Source organism: Pipistrellus hanaki (genome assembly GCF_964339955.1).
Source record: "Pipistrellus hanaki genome assembly, chromosome: 3".
NCBI lineage: Eukaryota > Metazoa > Chordata > Mammalia > Chiroptera > Vespertilionidae > Pipistrellus > Pipistrellus hanaki.
Genome location: NC_140505.1, coordinates 52,377,601 through 52,395,906, shown reverse-complemented (window position 1 = coordinate 52,395,906; position 18,306 = coordinate 52,377,601). Strand labels below are relative to the sequence as shown.

The 18,306-nt window shown below is 40.8% G+C and overlaps 1 protein-coding gene across 2 annotated transcripts in view; it reads left to right on the top strand.

Annotated features, from left to right (window-relative positions):
* The window catches only part of SLAIN1 (SLAIN motif family member 1), a 58,725-nt gene extending 41,981 nt beyond the window's left edge, over positions 1-16,744 (top strand). For both annotated transcript variants that reach the window (XM_084877123.1, XM_084877122.1), the window contains 3 exons: positions 8,422-8,577; positions 11,579-11,861; positions 15,661-16,744. In XM_084877123.1, coding sequence (XP_084733249.1) covers positions 8,422-8,577; positions 11,579-11,861; positions 15,661-15,736 — 515 coding nt within the window. In that variant the 3' untranslated portion in view covers positions 15,737-16,744. The remainder of the gene's footprint in view (positions 1-8,421; positions 8,578-11,578; positions 11,862-15,660) is intronic.
* Positions 16,745-18,306: the final 1,562 nt, after the last annotated feature.

Below are 18,306 nucleotides of genomic sequence, written 5' to 3'. Positions count from 1 at the left end.
GCCTGGGAATGGAAGCCGATTAGCCCTAATGTCAACAAGGTGGGTTGGAATAGTTGTCATTCTCTTGGGTGGTTTTCTGTCTGCCTCTTCATGTGTCTTCCTTCTCCACTCTCAGGAGTTACACTCCTTGACTTTCAATAAATTATAGGGAGAACAACTGTAATGTTCTAATCCTGGCATGTTTTTTGTACTAATGATCACTCACATGCAGGTCCATGTACTATGGAGAAACAAACCATATTTATACAGGTATAGCATTTAATTATAAAGCACCATTTCTCAAAGTTGAAGCCAGAAGTGCTTGATCAGGTAATTTTATAATATTGCAAAGCCGAATACAAATTATATTTGTGGTCATCTGTTACCATGTTTTTACTTCTTACCTTTTTTTTCTGTGTACTTGTGTCATTAATGCTAATTAAGAGATAATTGGAAAATATTAGTCCTAATTTCGCTGTTTTTGTACCTTCAGATTTAAAAGAAAACAGTGGCAGCTAAAGAGTGTCATAGTGGCTAGTTTATAAAAGCTCATAATATCAGAAAGGCAGTATATGCCATATGCTTAATGAAAGTCATAGCCTTATTTCACAGTTGAGGGGGAGGGCACCTGGCATTGTTTCTCTGAAGATTTTTTTTTTTTTTTTTTTGTCAAGTGTCTGTGAACATCATATCCTAGTTGTCAAGCAGATGCTGGCTCTGTATCTTGATTAGTACTGCCAAATAGGATCATTGTCTCACCTGGGAAAAGGGGTTTTGACTTACGTTAAACCCCATTATGAGCAGGATTAGGTTTCCCCGAACCTGTGCTGTGTGACTCCTGCTAGGAAAGTGGAGCCATATCACAGCTCCGCGTCCGGCTGTGGTAGCTGCATGGTTTCCTACAAAGGAAGATGGGATCCAGTATCAGAACCTTCCTGAGTTACCAGGGACTATTATTGGAACACAATTGTGAAATGAGAATGGTAACTTTGAAACTCACCCATCCAATATTTTTCTAAAATACCAAAATAAAATAGATAGGAGAAAATAATTGTTAAATCACTGATGCATTAAAAAAATAATAAAAAAATAAGCCAGAAATGTGTTACTTACATTTATTGCTTCTATAAGCACCTACATGGTCTAGGTTCAAAAGAGATGGCTCTTAAAGGTTGTTGGAATATTTCTAGGGATCATAGAATGAAATATGCCTTTTTAGAGTAATTTACCAGATAGGAAACATGACTAAATCTTGCAGAATTTGTAGGACGTAGCAGGGGTTATTGGTAGCATGCTGACATAATCATTCTTAGCTGGAGGATCTCCCTGGACCCCATTGACCGTTTGGTGGTAATCGAATCTTTTCTTTATCTGGTTCTTTAGTCTATTGCAGAGTGGCGAGTCTTGCTGCTCCTTTCCTATGAGAAAACTCATGTGAAATCTTGCCTTGGTCTGTCCCTCCAGCTTCCTGCTGCATCTTAGTCATTGAGGATAAATTGCTGGTTTCTTGTGAAGATAGAACATTATTTTTGATTCCTTGAATATTAAAGTATAACCACACAAGAACCTTTATTTATTTATTTATTTTATCTGCTCCTTATTTTGATTTTTTTTTCCTTTTGACTCAAACTGGCCTCACCTAGTGCCCAGACTTGCGCCCGCCCCCCCCCCCCCCCCCCCCCCCCCCCCGCTTAGTCGTTAAGCCCTCAGCATCCAGTAGTCCTAGAAACAAAGCCTCTGGTCTGTTGACTACAAGGACAGAGTTCTGGTCAAACTAGAGATAACATCTAGTTCTGTTTTAGCTCCCACATGTCCATCTGCCCCCTCCCCTCCCCCCTGACTGCATCCTTGTGATACCAGATGGAGCAGTGCCATGGCTGACATCAGGACCAGTTGCAATGATCAACTATCCATACCCTAGTGCCAGCCAGTCAGTGGAAACCATGACCCAAACTCCATTAGTCACCATGACTAATAGTTTTCCCTGTTTCCTGAAAGCCATCGGGAGCCAGGTCTTTGAGTATAGGCTACTGTGACTCCGGGCATGGCACCATCTCCTTAAAATAACCTTACTTCTTTTTAAAAAAATGATTTGAGGAGGGAAGAGAAGTGGGGGAGATGGAGAGAGAGAGAGAGAGAGAGAGAGAGAGAGAGAAACATTGATTTGTTTTACTTATTTGCATATTCATCAGTTGATTCTTATTTTTTATTTTTAAATATATTTTTATTGATTTTTTTACAGAGAGGAAGGGAGATAGAGAGCTAGAAACGTTGATGAGAGAGAAACATCGACCAGCTGCCTCTTGCACACCCCCTACCGGGGATGTGCCCGCAACCAATGTACATGCCCTTGACTGGAATCGGACCTGGGACCTTTCAGTCCGCAGACTGATGCCCTACCACTGAGCCAAACCGGCTTCGGCTGATTCTTATTTTATTATTATTATTGATTAAGGCAGTGTTTGGCAAACTGTGGCTCTCAAGCTGCAGTTTGCCAATCTGTTGACTAATGAGTTTGCCGACAACTGACCTAGACTCTAGATTCCAATAATTACAGGCTATTGTTGTTCCTTGTGATTAAGCCCCTATTCCAGTGGTTGGCAAACTCATTATTCAACAGAGCTGCAAACTGCAGCTCATGAGCCAAAGTTTGCCAACCACTGGATTAAGGTATTACATATGTGTCTTTATCCCCCCATTGCCTTCCCATCCCCATTCATGCCCTAACCCCCCTGATGTCTATGTCCATTGGTTAGGTTTACATGCATGCATAAGGGTTGATCTCTCCTCTTTTCCCCCACCCTTCCCTACCTTCCCTCTGAGGTTTGATGGTCTGATCAATGCTTCTCTGTCTCTAAATCTGCTTTTGTTCATAAGTTTATGTTGTTCATTACATTCCACAAATGAGATCACGTGATATTTATCTTTCTCTGACTGGCTTATTTCACTTAGCATAATGCTCTCCAGTTCCATCCATGATATTGCAAATGGTAAGAATTTCTTCTTTTTTACAGCAGCATAGTATTCCGTTGTATAGATGTACCACAGTTTTTTAATATTTGCAGATAACATGATACAGTATATAGAAAACCCTAAAGACTCCATAAAAAATTATTAGATTTAAGCAATGAATTCAGCAATGTAGCAGGATACAAATTTAATGCCAAGAAATCTATGGCATTTTTATACACCAATAGTGAACTTACAGAAAGAGAGATTTAAAAAACCCTATTTACCATTGCACCAAAAAAATTAAGATACCTAGGAATAAACTTAACTAAGGAGATAAAAGACCTATACTCGGAAAACTACAGGACATTGAGAAAAGAGATAGAAGAAGACATAAATAGATGGAAGAACATACCGTGTTCCTGGATTGGTAGAATCAACATCATTAAAATGTCCATACTACCCAAAGCAATCTATAGATTCAATGCAATCCCCTTTGAAATACCAATGGCATATTTCACATACCTAGAATTAACTCTCCAAAAATTCATCTGGAATAAAAAAAATGACCCTGAATAGCTGCAGCAATCCTGAGAAAGAAGATCAAAGTAGGAGGGATCTCAATACCAGATATGAAGCGGTTGATTCTTCTAAGTCTCCTTACCAGGGATTGAACCTGCAGCTTTGGCATATGGAGACAATGCTCTAACCAACTGAGCTACCCGGCCAGTGCAAATTCTTATTTTCTTGGCTGCATCTCTTGTTCATATTTTATTGGGCTTTGATGTGTGCAGGCAAATGGTCCCCATCCGTCAGTAATAAAAGTAAACATGGCCACTAATATACTCCACATTGTTTGACAGGAAAAGGTACCTTCATTTCCAGATGGTACCAGACAACTTGGAGATCACAGCTTAATTCCAAAAGAGTAATGTTTTAAATATTTACACTTGACATCCTTTATTTTTAAGAGTATTTCAGATTTAAGTCTTTGTGAAACTGACTTGATACTTAAGTAAGTAAAGATAGGTTTTAAAGATTGATACATCTGTATTAACAGAGCCAACAGGCATAAGGAACAAGTCTAATGTGTGAGCCTTGATTGGATTGTGTGGTTTAGGACAGTGGTTGGCAACTCGGCTTGCAAGCTTCAGTTTGCCATTCTGTTGACTAATGAGTTTGCTGACCACTGGTTTAGGAAGAAAAGATTATGGAAGACATTCTTGAGAGACCTGGAAATTGTTGTGTATGGATTATTATAAGCTACTAGTGCCTGGTACACAAAACTTGTGCATAGGGTGGCGGGATGTTCCTCAGGCCAGCCTGCACCCTCTCTAATCTGGGACCCCTCGGGGGACATCCCTCTCACAACCTGGGACCACTGACTCCTAACTGCTTGCCTGCCTGCCTGCTTGATCACCCCTAACCACACTGCCTGCCGGCTAGCTCATCCTCAACTGCCCCCCCCACCAGCCTGATCACCCCCAACTGCCCTCCCCTCCTGGCCTGATCACCCCTAACCACTTCTGCATTGGCCCTGCCACCATGGCTTTGGAAGGACCTCTGGAAGGTCTCCTGGTCTAATTAATAGATTTTCCTTTTATTAGTATAGATAGAGGCCTGGTGCATGGTGATGGCTGGCTGGTCTGCCCTGAAGAGGGTCCCAGATCAGGGTGGGGGTCCACTTGAGGGCCAGCCTGGGTGAGGGGCCTAGGGCAGTTTGCAGGCTGGCTATATCCCAATTGGAGTGAGGGTCCTTTGCTGGGCGGTGTGGCCAGCATGAGTGAGGAGCTGAGGACTATTTGTGGGTGGTTTGCAGGCTGGCCAAGCCCGACTTTGTCCAGAAGGATCTTCAGAAGGTCTTCGGAAGGTCTCCTGGTCTAATTAGCATATTACTCTTTTATTAGTATAGATTATCAATTTTTTACATGTCATGACAGTATTGTGATTCTATAGAACTTTCTTATTAGGTCTTACCTAGATTTCAAATTACCTGAGTACCTCCAGATTTCAAATTTAAAATAAACATTGATAGCTAAACAATGTCATAGTGACTCATTTATTAAAGCCATATCAGGAACACAATGTATACTATGTGCTTAATGAAAGCCACAGTGTCATATGAAAAGAAGAGGACATTTAGTGTTAAAGTGTCAGGAGGTATGCAGCTTTTATGTTGCTTAACACTAGCAAACAATCTACACTAATAAAAGAAACATGCAAATTAACCAGTACTCTGGTATGCCAAGCCACACGCACCAGCCAATCAGGAGCTAGAATGCAAATTAACCCAACCAAGATAGCAGCCACCATGGAACTGGAGCAATCAGGAGGCTTGGGTTGCCCCGGCAATGGAGGAAGCCAAGCTTCCCACCCACCTTGGCCGGCCCTGGCCTCCACTCAAGGCTACAAAGTTTCAATTATAGAAGATAAATAAATCCCAACAAAGATGGCAGTGGCCACAGCTAGAGCAAGCAGGAGTCTTGGGTTGCCCCTGGTGATTTAGGAAGCCAAGCTTCCTGCCTGCCCTGGCCATCCCTGGCCTCCTCTCAAGGCTACAAAGTTTCAATTATAGAAGATAAATATATCCTAGATACTTGCTTCCTTCCATCCAACCCTGGCCTCTGTTCAGGGAAATGCTGAAAAAAAAAAGAAAAAGAAAAAAAGGAGAGGCTGGGATCTTGGTCGCCAGGGGGTAATCAGGCCAGGATGGGACCGTAGGGGCCATTGGGGATAAGCAGACCAGCAGGGAGGCCAGTTGGGGGTGAGCAGGCCATCAGTGGGGGTCAGTTGGAGGTGATCAGGACAACATGGGGGGAGGGGAGCAGTTTGGAGTGAGCAGGCCAGCACGGGGGCAGTTGGTGGTGAGCAGGTCAGTGGAAAGGGAAGGTAGGGGTGAGCAGGCCAGCAGGGTGAGCAGTTAGTAGCAAGCAGGCCAGCAGGCGGGGGGGACAATTGGGGGTGAGCAGGCTAGCAGGTAGAGTGGTTAGGGGCAATCAGGAAGGCAGGCAGGTGAGCGGTTAGGAGCCAGTAGTCCCGGATTGTGAGAGGGATGTCTGACTGCCAGTTTAGGCCCAATCCCTGTAAATCACCAGTAGGACATCCTTCGAGGGGTCCCAGATTGGAGAGGGTGCAGACCAGGCTGAGGACCACCCCACTCCATGCATGAATTTTGTGCACCAGGCCACTAGTATATACATAATATATCGAGAAGAGTTACTAGTAAATGTGGCAAAATGAAAAGTAGTATGTCTAGATGAAAAACATACAGATGTTTTTGATACTACTTTACAACTGTATACACACACACACACACACACACACACACACACATATCAAAACTTTTATAGTAAAGACTTGGAAAATTAATAAACATGAAACTCAACTCATTTTCTAAATAAAAACATAATTATTTTCCTGTAACTCTCTGCTGCTTAGTTAAAGTAATTTAATCTTGTATTGATACTCACTTTTTCATGCTAGTCGTTAATATGTTCAAAAACCATATCTTCCAGTGAGGATTAAAAAACAACAACAACAACAAAAAAACGGTGATGAGGTCCAAACCAGGTAATACCTTGTTTCCCAAAAAATAAGACAGTGTCTTATATTAATTTTTTCTCCCAAAGTTGCGCTAGGTCTTATTTTCAGGGGATGTCTTATCTTTCCATGCGCTAGGTCTTATTTTTGGAGGTTGTCTTGTATTCAGGGAAACACGGTAGTAATGAAGATTCATTAAATATTTATGAGGCAGATTTTTGAGGACTTGGAATCAAGGGTGAAGAAGGGAGGTAAATTTTAGGAGATTCTCCAGATTTCTGGATTAAGTGACTTTCCAGAGAGGGCATACAATCAACAGATCTAAGTTATGTGGAAAGGCCCTGTGTGAAGCAGAAAGAAATGAATCCAGTTTTGTTCTTAATGAGTTTTGGCTTAGCATTTAAAAACTAAAGGCCCCGTGCACAAAAATTCATGTGGGGGGGTTGGGGGGGCAGGAGAAGGAGATTCCCTCAGCCCAGCCTGCATCCTCTCACAATCTGGGAGTCCTTAGGGGATGTCCTACTGGGCAGCGGGCCTAAGTCACAGTCTGGCCTCCCTCTGCAGGAGGCAACAGGACAGGCCGATCGGGGATGGTGCTGGCCCTCCCCATTGCCTCTCCCCCCTCCCACTGGACACAGCCCTCCCCCACCTCCAATCACCATTCCCTTCCTCTGCTCGCTGGCACATGCCTTGGCTGGCCTGGTGCCACCTGCTTGCCGGCCCTGCCCACCATTCAGTCGATTTTCACATTATGCTTTTATTATATAGTGTATCCTTTCTTTTCTAAGCTCAAGTGACCTGATATATGTATTTTAGTGTTTTTTTTTTTTGGGGGGGGGGCAGGAGGTATTATTAAAGAGAAAACTAACTTGTAGAGTTGCAGTCTTGAAACTTCTCAGCAACACTGAGAGCTGTGCCTGACTCTGCTCCCCCTAAGTAGTAATAGCTGTACATACTAAGGAGAAAGAAATGGAAGCATGTTCTTTTTAAAGCCTCCAAAGGTTTGGTGGCATACTCCTGATAATTAAAACTTTTTAAAAGCTATATGGTCATGTTGATGTGACCAGTGGATTTCTCAGAACATCTCAAGTTTCTATTTTAGTAATTTCTATTTTGATATGCTAGCAAAGGATCCAGTGCTGGTTTTCACTCTTCTAGGTTTTCATTAACATTTTCTAGTATTGCCAAAATCAGTTTGGCTCAGTGGATAAGAGTGTCAGCCTGCGGACTGAGGGGTCCTGGTTCTATTCCGGTCAAGGGCATGTACCTTGGTTGTGGACACATCCCTGGTAAGGGGTGTGCAGGAGGCAGCTGGTTGATGTTTCTCTCTCATCGATGTTTGTAACTCTCTATCCCTCTCCCTTCCTCTCCGTAAAAAATCAGTGAAATATATTTTTTAAAAAATTTTAGTATGTTTTTAAAGCTAAATGGCTATAAGATTTTCTAACCTCACTTTAATACAGTTTTATTCAATTAATGTATGTGAATAAATATATAATTGAATAATCCCAACTTTTTTAAAAATTGATTTTAGAGAGGAAGAGAGAAGGGGAGACAGAAACATCAATGATGAGAGAGAATCATTGATCAGCTGCCTCCTGCACACTCCCCACTGGGAATCAAGTCAGCATCCTCAGCATGTGACTGGAATCGAACCCCAGATGCTCCAGGAGTCTGCAGGCCAACACTGTATCCACTGAGCCAAACCATCCAGGGCTTGACTAATCCCTACTTTTTATAGAACTCATGTTCTTTTAGCAGTCTATTTGGTACAACCTTTCTGGAGACGTTGAGTGTGTATTCCTATACAGAAGGTTAATTCCATTAGCTTTTTATAACTCATAATGAACATAATAACTTTATTTTTTAACAAAATATGATTTATATGAAAACTAATATTTAGTGGGCATTACGTTTGTGATTTTTAACTCGGTAAAATTTTTTCTCTTCTAGACAAGCTCCGAAGAAGTATGCCTAATCTAGCTCGGATGCCAAGCACAACGGGTGTTAGTAGCAATGTGAGTTCTCCAGTCACCGTGAGAAATAGTCAGAGCTTTGACTCAAGCTTGCACGGAGCTGGAAATGGGCTTTCAAGAATACAGTCTTGTAGTAAGTATATCAATTCTTAACTTTTGTAATTTTTAGTTAGTCGTAACACCGTTAAGCAAATGCCTTACTCTTCCATTTGTTTTTCCTCTCAGAAACAGTTTTCTCCTTGTCTTGTAACTTTCCCCCCCCACCATTAAAATTAAGTAGTATTTTTATCAGTGCCTATGATACCAATTACCGTATTTTTTGGACCATAAGACGCACTTTTTCCCCCCCAGAAGTGGGGGGGAAAAGTCCCTGCGTCTTATGGTCCAAATATAGCCTACACATATACTGTAAAAAAAAAGTTTTTTTACTTGCCCGGCTCTGTGTGGTCTCTGTGTGCTTGCCCGGCTCTAAAATGGTTCTAAATGCTGCTGTTTACTTTACAGGGTTGATTACATGTGTTTATGATTGTGATGTTGGGTTTTAATGCACATAAAATATTTTAGGACACTATTTGTTTCAGAATCTTTTTTTCTTCATTTCCCTTCTCTAAAAACTGGTGCGTCTTATGGTCCGGTGCCTCTTATGGTCCGAAAAATACGGTACATAGTAAATTATATGTAATCCTTCATATCCAAGGATAGCAGCAGAAGTACTAAATGGTGATTAATTTTATACTAAATGATGTACTTATCACCCAAAATCTGTTTTCTTTATCGATCTGTCTCTTTCTGTCTACTTGATACCTTCACTCTGAAGAAAGCATACCATTATATCTAGCTGTTACTTTGGTGTTGTTTTTCACTACCTCACAGCTTCCCTCTCCCAATTGAAGTTTTATTATTTGTCTACTTCATTTCATCTTATCATACAGTCTATCATTTTATGTTTTATTAAGGAACAGAGTAATGAATGTTCAGTCTGGTGTTCATATTTTTAATTTTGTGGGGATGTGATGGTTTTAGGTGCCCACACTCCCATTCCTGCTCATGTGGTCTATATAGGTCATTGGAATTAAGTCTGACCCCTGGGAAGCAGACTCAGTAGTCTTATTGATATGCCCAAACCTGGAGGCCTGGAGATGATTTGTCAACCAACAAAAGATTACTGTGTCCCAAAAACTTGATGGGAATAAAACTATAGCAGAATTTTACATAGACCTTATTTTTTGTTGAATTTGACTACTATACACATACATCAGCATTCCTGGATATAGAATTCACTTACTATATACTTGAGAAAAACTAATTTAAGAAAATATTTTCAAAAGATCTATAATAATAAAAGCATAATATGCTAATTAGACTGGACAGCTAAACGACCTTCCGGACTTCATTTCGAATGTCCTTCCGGCGAAGCCATAGGGGCCGAGGCAGAGGTGGTTAGGGGCAATCAGGCAGACAAGCAAATGGTTAGGGGCGATCAGACAGGCAGGCAGAGTGGTTAGGGGCAATCAGGCAGGCAGGCAGGCAGGCAGGCAGGCGAGCAGCTAGGAGCCAGCAGTCCTGGATTGTAAGAGGGATGTCCAACTGCCAATTTAGGAGGGATCAGGCCTAAACTGGCAGTCGGACATGCCCTGAGGGGTCCTGTATTTCAAGAGGGTGCAGGTCGGGCTGAGAGATCCCCTTCTCTCCCCATGCATGAATTTCATGCACTGGGCCTCTAGTATTAAATAAAACTTACAGACATTTTCTTTTTGCCTTCCTCCTATTTTTATTTCAAAAAGATATTTATTGTATATTCTATGCTAAAGTTCAAAATCAGCTAAAATGTTTTAGAAAATAGGGTATGTCCCTGATTAACTGAATGTAAGTATGAGGCAGCAAACGCTGGAGAAGTTGGCCAACAGGCTGAGTTGGGTGCATAGATTTCTGTTAAGTTTGTGCTTCAGTTTTCCCTTGGAGAAAAGAATTATAAAATTTAAAAATTTCTGCCAAACAGTTCAGTTTCTTAATGTGAAATGATATGTACTATTGGGCCAATACATTAGTGAAGCTTTTAAGAGTCTTGCTCTGAGAGGTTTTTCATTTTATAGATTTTGCTGTCCTTATCAAGCTAATAATAGCTAGCACTCGCTGAGTGGTTACGACATGCCAGGTGCCTTGTAAGGCTTCATGTAGAGTAACTCATTTATTCTCCCCACAAACCTTAAATGTCATGATGAAAACTGTTTAGAAAGTCTATCTGTAATAAGCTGAACTTTATACTTACTGACATCACCTCTGTCTTCCTTTCTATAATAACAACTAAATTGTCCCTTGTATTTTCATGAAATCCTCAAAGTAACTATCAAGAAATTCTAATGTCTTTCAAGCAAGGAAGAAATTTTCCTGTGAGAACTCAAAATTGTTAAAGAAAAGGAGGTTATTCTTAGAATATAATAATATATTAATTTATATATGTAAAAGGCTAATATGCAAAATGTCCTCTTGGGAGTTCGACTAGGAGAATGGGAGTTATGATATATCACTCGCTGTGACATGCACTGACCACCAGGGGGCAGTGAGGAAGGAAGGGAGGTCCCAGCTGACAGCCGGGGAAGGGAGGCCCTGGCTAGCAGCCAGAAGGTCCCGATTGGCCTCCATCACCGGCCAGGCCTAGGTACCCTACCCATGCACAGATTTTGTGCACCAGGCCTCTAGTAGTAATATAATACAGTTAGGTGCTCAAAAATGTTGCTGATTGATAGAATAGAATACTTTCTTATTAAGAATTAGGAGTTTTCTAGCCCCAGCTGGGTAGCTTAGTTCCAGGCTTGATCTTTGGTCAGGGCACATACAAGAATCAACCAATGAATGGATAAATAAGTGGAACAACAAAGCGATGTTTCTCTAAAAAATCAACAATTGAATTTTCCAGTACTAACCGATTCTTCTGGCAATTGACAACATTGTATAATGCAATACAATTATATATAATATATTAAAAATTCCATTTTATATGGACATATATTAAAAGTTCCATTTTATAAATACACATATCTTTCAGACAATATAGGCTTTTTAAAAATATAACATTTCTTAAGTTGGATAGTGATATAAATTTTGTCTCATATGAACATCATTTTCTCTTCTAGTTCCTTCACCAGGACAGCTTCAACACAGAATCCACAGCGTGGGTCATTTCCCTGTGTCTGTCCGACAGCCTCTTAAAGCCACAGCCTACGTGAGCCCAACTGTTCAAGGCAGCAGTAACACGCCTTTATCCAATGGCTTACAATTATATTCCAACACGGGAATCCCCACACCAAACAAAGCTACCACTTCTGGGATAATGGGCCGCAGTGCACTTCCAAGACCTTCACTGGCAATAAATGGGAGTAACCTGCCTCGAAGCAAAATTGCACAGCCTGTCAGAAGGTAAGAGTCTTTGTTCCCTGATCTATGTTACTTCGTTTGCAGCTTTAAATTAGCAGCTGCTCCTGGCACCTTGCCTTTTCCGTAGTCTCAGAAGTCAGGCTACCTCTTTGGCCTGACTTGTGTCCCTCTTCCTCTGGGAAGTAATAGGTGTGGGTGTCCCTGTGTGGTCAGATCTTCCTCTCTCTGATCTCATCTTCCTTCCTCCCTCAACACTTCAACCTGATGCCCTGTTTGCTTTAATTTATCAGGAAAATTCTACCTCCAGAACTCTTGGCATTTTCCTTCCCCCAAGTTATTTGCAGGGCCTCCTCCCTCTCCCTTCTTCTCTTATTCCACTTATCCTATCTAATAAAGAGGAAATATGCTAATTGACCATCATTCTGTCACAAAATTGCTGCACCCACAGCTGAGGCCAAGTTCCCATAAGGAGCCTTAAGGAGCAATCAGCAGGGACCTGAGGCTAGGCCCTTCCCCCGCCCCCCACTCTACCCCCATGAGACTTGACAGGGGACCTTAAGGTGCACTTCCCGTCCTGGTGTTGGACTAGGAGACCTCAGGCTGTTCCCCCACCCCAGTGCCAGGCCGGGGGGACCTCAAGCCGTGTCCCCCACCAGGTAGGACTTGACAGGGGATCTTAAGGTGTGCTTTCCGTCCTGGTACTGGGCTAGGGCAGTAATGGGCAAACTCATTAGTCAACAGAGCCAAATATCAACAGTACAATTGAAATTTCTTTTGAGAGCCAAATTTTTTAAACTTAAACTTCTTCTAACGCCACTTCTTCAAAATAGACTCGCCCAGGCTGTGGTATTTTGTGGAAGAGCCACACTCAAGGGGCCAAAGAGCTGCATGTGGCTCAAGAACCACAGTTTGCCAACCACGGGGTTAGGGAACCTCAGGCCACTCCCCCACCAGGTGGAGCTTGACAGGGAACTTCAGGCCACGTTTCCCACCTTGGCACCAGGCTGGGGGACCTCAGACTGCACCCCCTGCCTGGCAGGGCTTGACAGGGGACCTCATGTCATGCCCCCTGCCCCAGCACTGGGCCAGGGGACCTGAGGCTGCACCCCCTGCCCAGCAGGGCTTGACAAGGGTGGGACTGGCTCTGGCTAGGTCTGGGTCTAGCCCAATGTGTGGGACCAGTCATATCTGGGTCTCACTCGATTTTGAGGTGCGTGTGGGTGGGCAGGGACTTGACTCTGGGTTCCATAGTGAGCCCCAGATTCTGACAGAAGGAAGGTTTTCATATATACATTTTACTAATTTTCTTACATTTCTATAATAGAAAAAGGGCAAATAGCAATATTAAATTATTTCCTCTAATTAATCCCCTTTTAATGTGCATGAATTTTGCGCACCAGGTCACTAGTTAGTTTATAATGTGGTCTGACTCTCCTCACTAGAATGCAGGCTTCCTGAAAGGGAGTAGTTGATCTTTGCTTCACTACTACAATATATGTCCTTAATGCCAAGCGGTTGTGTCCAGCACAGAAAAGGATTGCAAATGTTTTATGAATCCATTTTTATATCAAAATGAGCTCAAATGTGTAAGGCATACATGCATTTGCACATATATACCTTCCATCAGATGCATGGTTTAAAAAATATCTTAGTGATAATTAGTGGATTTTGTTAGCTTGTGTAAGTTCCCACTCCACAATTCTAGATTACTTGCAGGACACATTTTAGATGAGCTCATAGTCATGAGGTACCCTTCTTGAACTTAGATATCCTAGATCAGTGGTGCTCAAACTTTCTAATGCCGAGACCCTTTAATACATTCCTCACGTTGTGGTGACCCCCTACCATAAAATTATTTTTGTTGCTACTTCATAACTGTAATTTTGCTACTGTTATGAATTGTAATGTAAATATCTGTGTTTTCCGATGGTCTTAGCTGCCCTTGCTAGCGGTTCTCAACCTGCTAGCGGGTCTTGACCCACAGGTTGAGAACCGCTGCTATAGAAACCACAACATGAACCCACAACATGAGGAACTGTATTAAAGGGCCATGGCATTAGAAAGTTTGAGAACCACTGTCCTAGAATGTTTTACGGTTAAAAAAATTCTATAGCCGAACGGGTTTGGCTCACTAGATAGAGCGTTGGCCTGCGGACTGAAGGGTCCGGGGTTCGATTCCGGTCAAGGGCATGTACCTTGGTTGCGGGCACATCCTCAGTAGGGGGCGTGCAAGAGGCAGCTGGTCGATGATTCTCTCATCGATGTTTCTAACGCTCTATCCCTCTCTCTTCCTCTCTGTAAAAAATCAATAAAATATATATTTTTTTTAAATTCTATAAAAGTGGGTTGAAGAGAGCTTGGAATGAAACAATGGAGGCAGTAAATGTAGACAACTCTTTTTAAAATTTTTTTATTTTATTGATTTTTTTACAGAGAGGAAGGGAAAGGGATAAACAGCTAGAAACATTGATGAGAGAAAAACATAAATCAGCTGCCTCTGCACATTCCCCACTGGAGATGTGCCCACAACCAAGGTACATGCCCTTCACCGGAATTGAACCTGGGACCCTTGAGTCTGCAGGCCGAAGCTCTACCCACTGAGCCAAACTGGTTAGGGCTAGACAACTCTTATAAGAATATAAGAAGGAGGTTGAAAGGGATGTGGAAACAAGTAATTTTTCTTTATGCACTGGTATGTATAAATAGTTTTGCTTTTTTATTTTCTGATTAGAAGTAATAGGTGCTCAGGTCAGAAACAAATTCAGAAACTATTGAAAAACACAGAAAATAAAGGCTGATTTAGAATCCTACTACCCAGATAGAAATAACTTTGGTGTATATTTGTTAAATATTCTCCCCCAGTAAGTGCAGAGCTATGTTGTGCTTATGGCTGAGTAGAACGTACATAGGTTATTTGACACATACTGTCTAGATAAATAGGACCATCCGTTTGTCTCTAACCTAACCTCCTGGAAAGGATGTCACTACCAGATTATTTGTGAGGGTCTGTTTTCCAAAACTGGAAAACACTGGGAATTCTTTGCCAATCTACATAATAGGCAAATGTTTGATTATCCATAAGGTTTAAAATTTCTTCATGTTTTGCTCTGGCCAATGTGGCTCTCTTGGGTTTAATGTTATTTCATGCACCAAAAGGTCTTGGGTTTGATTCCCAGATTGTGGGTCCCTGATTGGGGTGCATATGGGAGGTACTCCATCTATGATTCTTTCTCCCTCTCCCTCTATAAAAAGTCATAAAAGCCCCATCTGGTTTGCCTCAGTGGATAGAGCATCGACCTGAAGATTGAAAGGTCCCAGGTTCGATTCCAGTCAAGGGCATGTACCTTGGTTGTGGGCACATCCCCAGTGAGGAGTGTACAAGAGACAGCTGATTGATGTTTCTAACTCTCTAACCCTCTTCCTTCTTCTCTGTAAAAAGTCAATAAAATATATATTTTTTTAAAAATCAATAAAAACATACTTTTAAAATTTTGTTAATTTGCTGTTTTAGTCAATTAAGTAACTGTTTTGGGGCCATTTTTCTATTGAGTTTACCTTTTTATTTCTGATTAAAGTATGTTTTATACATTAAGGGTATGGATCAGTTTTCACTCATGCCCACACAGAGTACGTAGCACAGTGGTGATCACTGGGTCCCTAGCAGATGTGCATGTTGCAAAGCTCCACAGTGTGGAACACAAGGCTCACTTGGGGAAGGGCTGACAGGTAGTCACTATTGGAAGAGCAGATGAAAGGAAGCTAATTGACCCGTAGGATTATTAACACTCTGTTTCCTTTTTTTTTTTTTTTTTTTTTTTTTTTTTTTTTTTTACCTTTATAGCTTCCTTCAGCCTCCAAAGCCTCTGTCTTCACTCAGCACTCTGAGGGACGGAAACTGGAGAGATGGTTGCTACTGACGCAGTTTTATGTGCCCTTGAAGAATTGGGGAAGAAGTGGAAATGAGGGTTGTATTACCTAGCTGGCTGGGTAACAGTGGATGTCAGGATATTCTTTCCCTTTTGCATCTTAACATACTTACTGCATTGTTTTTCAATGAACCAATCACCAGAGACTAATTATTGCACTTAAATATTTGCCTGAGATACTGCAGCATTCTCAAATCCATGGTTGCAGTATTGCGACACTTAGATCTAGAAAGTTTTTGTAGAACTGCTACGTACCTTTTTGAGAGAATTGAGGTGTATCATTAACTCTTTCTTTGCATATGAGTTTTTAAAATAACTTGTTCAATTTACTTACGTGTTCTAAACATCTTCCCATTACATGTTCTGTGTTTTAATACATTACATATTTACAAATATGTTCGATCAATGTATCCTTTGAAATTTACTTTTTTATAGTTTACAGGAATTTTATTTTTTGTGCCTATTTCTTTTTACACCTACGTGAACCACTATGGAACAACTTAAATTTTGTGCCATAAAAATATTTTTGTGGTAAGGTACTATTTTTTTAACTCTGAGGATATATCAGCAAAAATCCACCAAACAATTTCAGAGACATAATTTTGTGTTGAATGAGCACTGTGTAATCTGAAGCATTGCAAGGAGGTAGCCAGACAGCAAGTTAAATGGTCTTGTCTTTTTCATTGTTAATTTATTGTCACACATGGGTTTCATATTTATAAAGGCATCACAAGCTCATTGCACTTAATACCGGCAATGTTTGCTACTATACCACCACCAATTTTCAATACTTTATTACAGAGGATGAAACTGTAATGTTTTATTAACAATGCTTCTGGAAATGAATGCATTTTAAAGCAAATAAATCTTTTTGATAGACCTTTTACAAAACCCATTTGCACTAATGAATGCTTTTCTTATGGTATATGACTTAATATTTGTTACTGTGTACACTGCTGTTTTGGAATGTTCAGAAATAAAGACTATTTCAGCAATATCAGGTCATGTATGAATGTGCAGCATAAATGTATGACTACCATATATGTATCTCATCATAGTCGTGAATGTGGTCATTGTTGCTACCTTCTCATGCAGGACATTTATAGCTAAAGCAGGTAGATAGGATATCCACATTTATAAAAATTATTTCTTTCTCTAAAATACTTGTAAGGTTTATTGTTAGTCCCATTTAGAAGGGCTACTAGGAAACTCAAGTAGCCTGTTGTCCAGAAACACATTTATGGCTGAACATGATCAGGGGAGATTTTAATACTTTGTGGGAATTGAACTTGAAATACTTTCTCAGTATCAGCAAAATATTATCATTATTCCACATTATTTTTAATATTGTTGGAAGACTTTTCATCTGAAGGAACAGTTATAGAAAGATTATGCAAACGTTTTAATGTATAAGAATAGAGTCCTGCCTAAAGTCCTTGGAGATTTTTATTTTAAAAAAATGTGCCTTTAGATAGGATTCTATCTAAAATTAACAGACTGGCTTTAAAGTAGTTTGTACTTTAAGTGAAATGTGAGCTAGAGGAGAAGTGGTATGCAATATGCACTTCTTTAGTGACTAGACTTCGCTAGATATTTTGTATACATTGGTCTAATTCTAACAATCATCAATGTTATCACAAGTTTAAAAGTAAAGACAGACACTGAGCCCTAGAAATGTGACATGAACCTTGTGTACAAATCAGCCAGGAAATAGTGAAGCTAACTTCTGAACCTAGGTGTTCCTGATCTGAAAAGTCTGTTTTTCCCACTATGCTCTCTTCCTATGAACAAGTGTAGTTAAGTTAGTATATTTTTTTAAGTGGGTTTATATTCTGCTGAGGAAACTAAACTATATTAAAAAAAAAAAAAAAAAGTCTGTTCAGCCCTTGGAATAAAAAACAAAAATCCCTGCATTTTAGACTTTACAGTCTAATTTGGGGGGGAGGGGGGAGAAACAGTAAACCATGAACAAGTAAATCACAGTATGTTCGGTCCTAAGTGCTATGGGAGAGAGAGAAAAGGAGATCAAAGCAAGAGGAGTTGGGAAGATGGAGATAGGGACAGATTACAATGACAAGTGGGGTCATTGGGGTAGCTCTCATTAAGGAGTTGACACCTGAACAAAGTCTTGGAGCCAAAGAGACAGAGTGAGTCCTGAAGCTTTCATGGCCTCTTTTACCTATTTTCACAATTCTCCCTAGGTTGGTAGTTAATTTCTAGGTGCATAGGAGAGAATTTAAAGTGTTTCATACAACCATGCCTTAGGGTAGTGGTTCTCAGAGTGTGATCCCCACATCAGCAGCATCAGCCTCTCCTGGGAATTTATTAGAAATGCAGATCTTCAAGCCCTCCCAGACCTACTAAACCAGCCCTCTAGGTGAAATTTGAAGCAATATAGGCCTTCTTCTAGAAACAAGAAAAATACCTAGTGAATAATCTAATGCTTAAGGGAACTATAAAAATAAAGTCTAAAGTGATAGAAAGAAGGAAATAATAAAGATCAGAACAAATAGAGTCTAAAAAGCAACAACCCAACAATAGAAAAAAATCAATGGAACCAA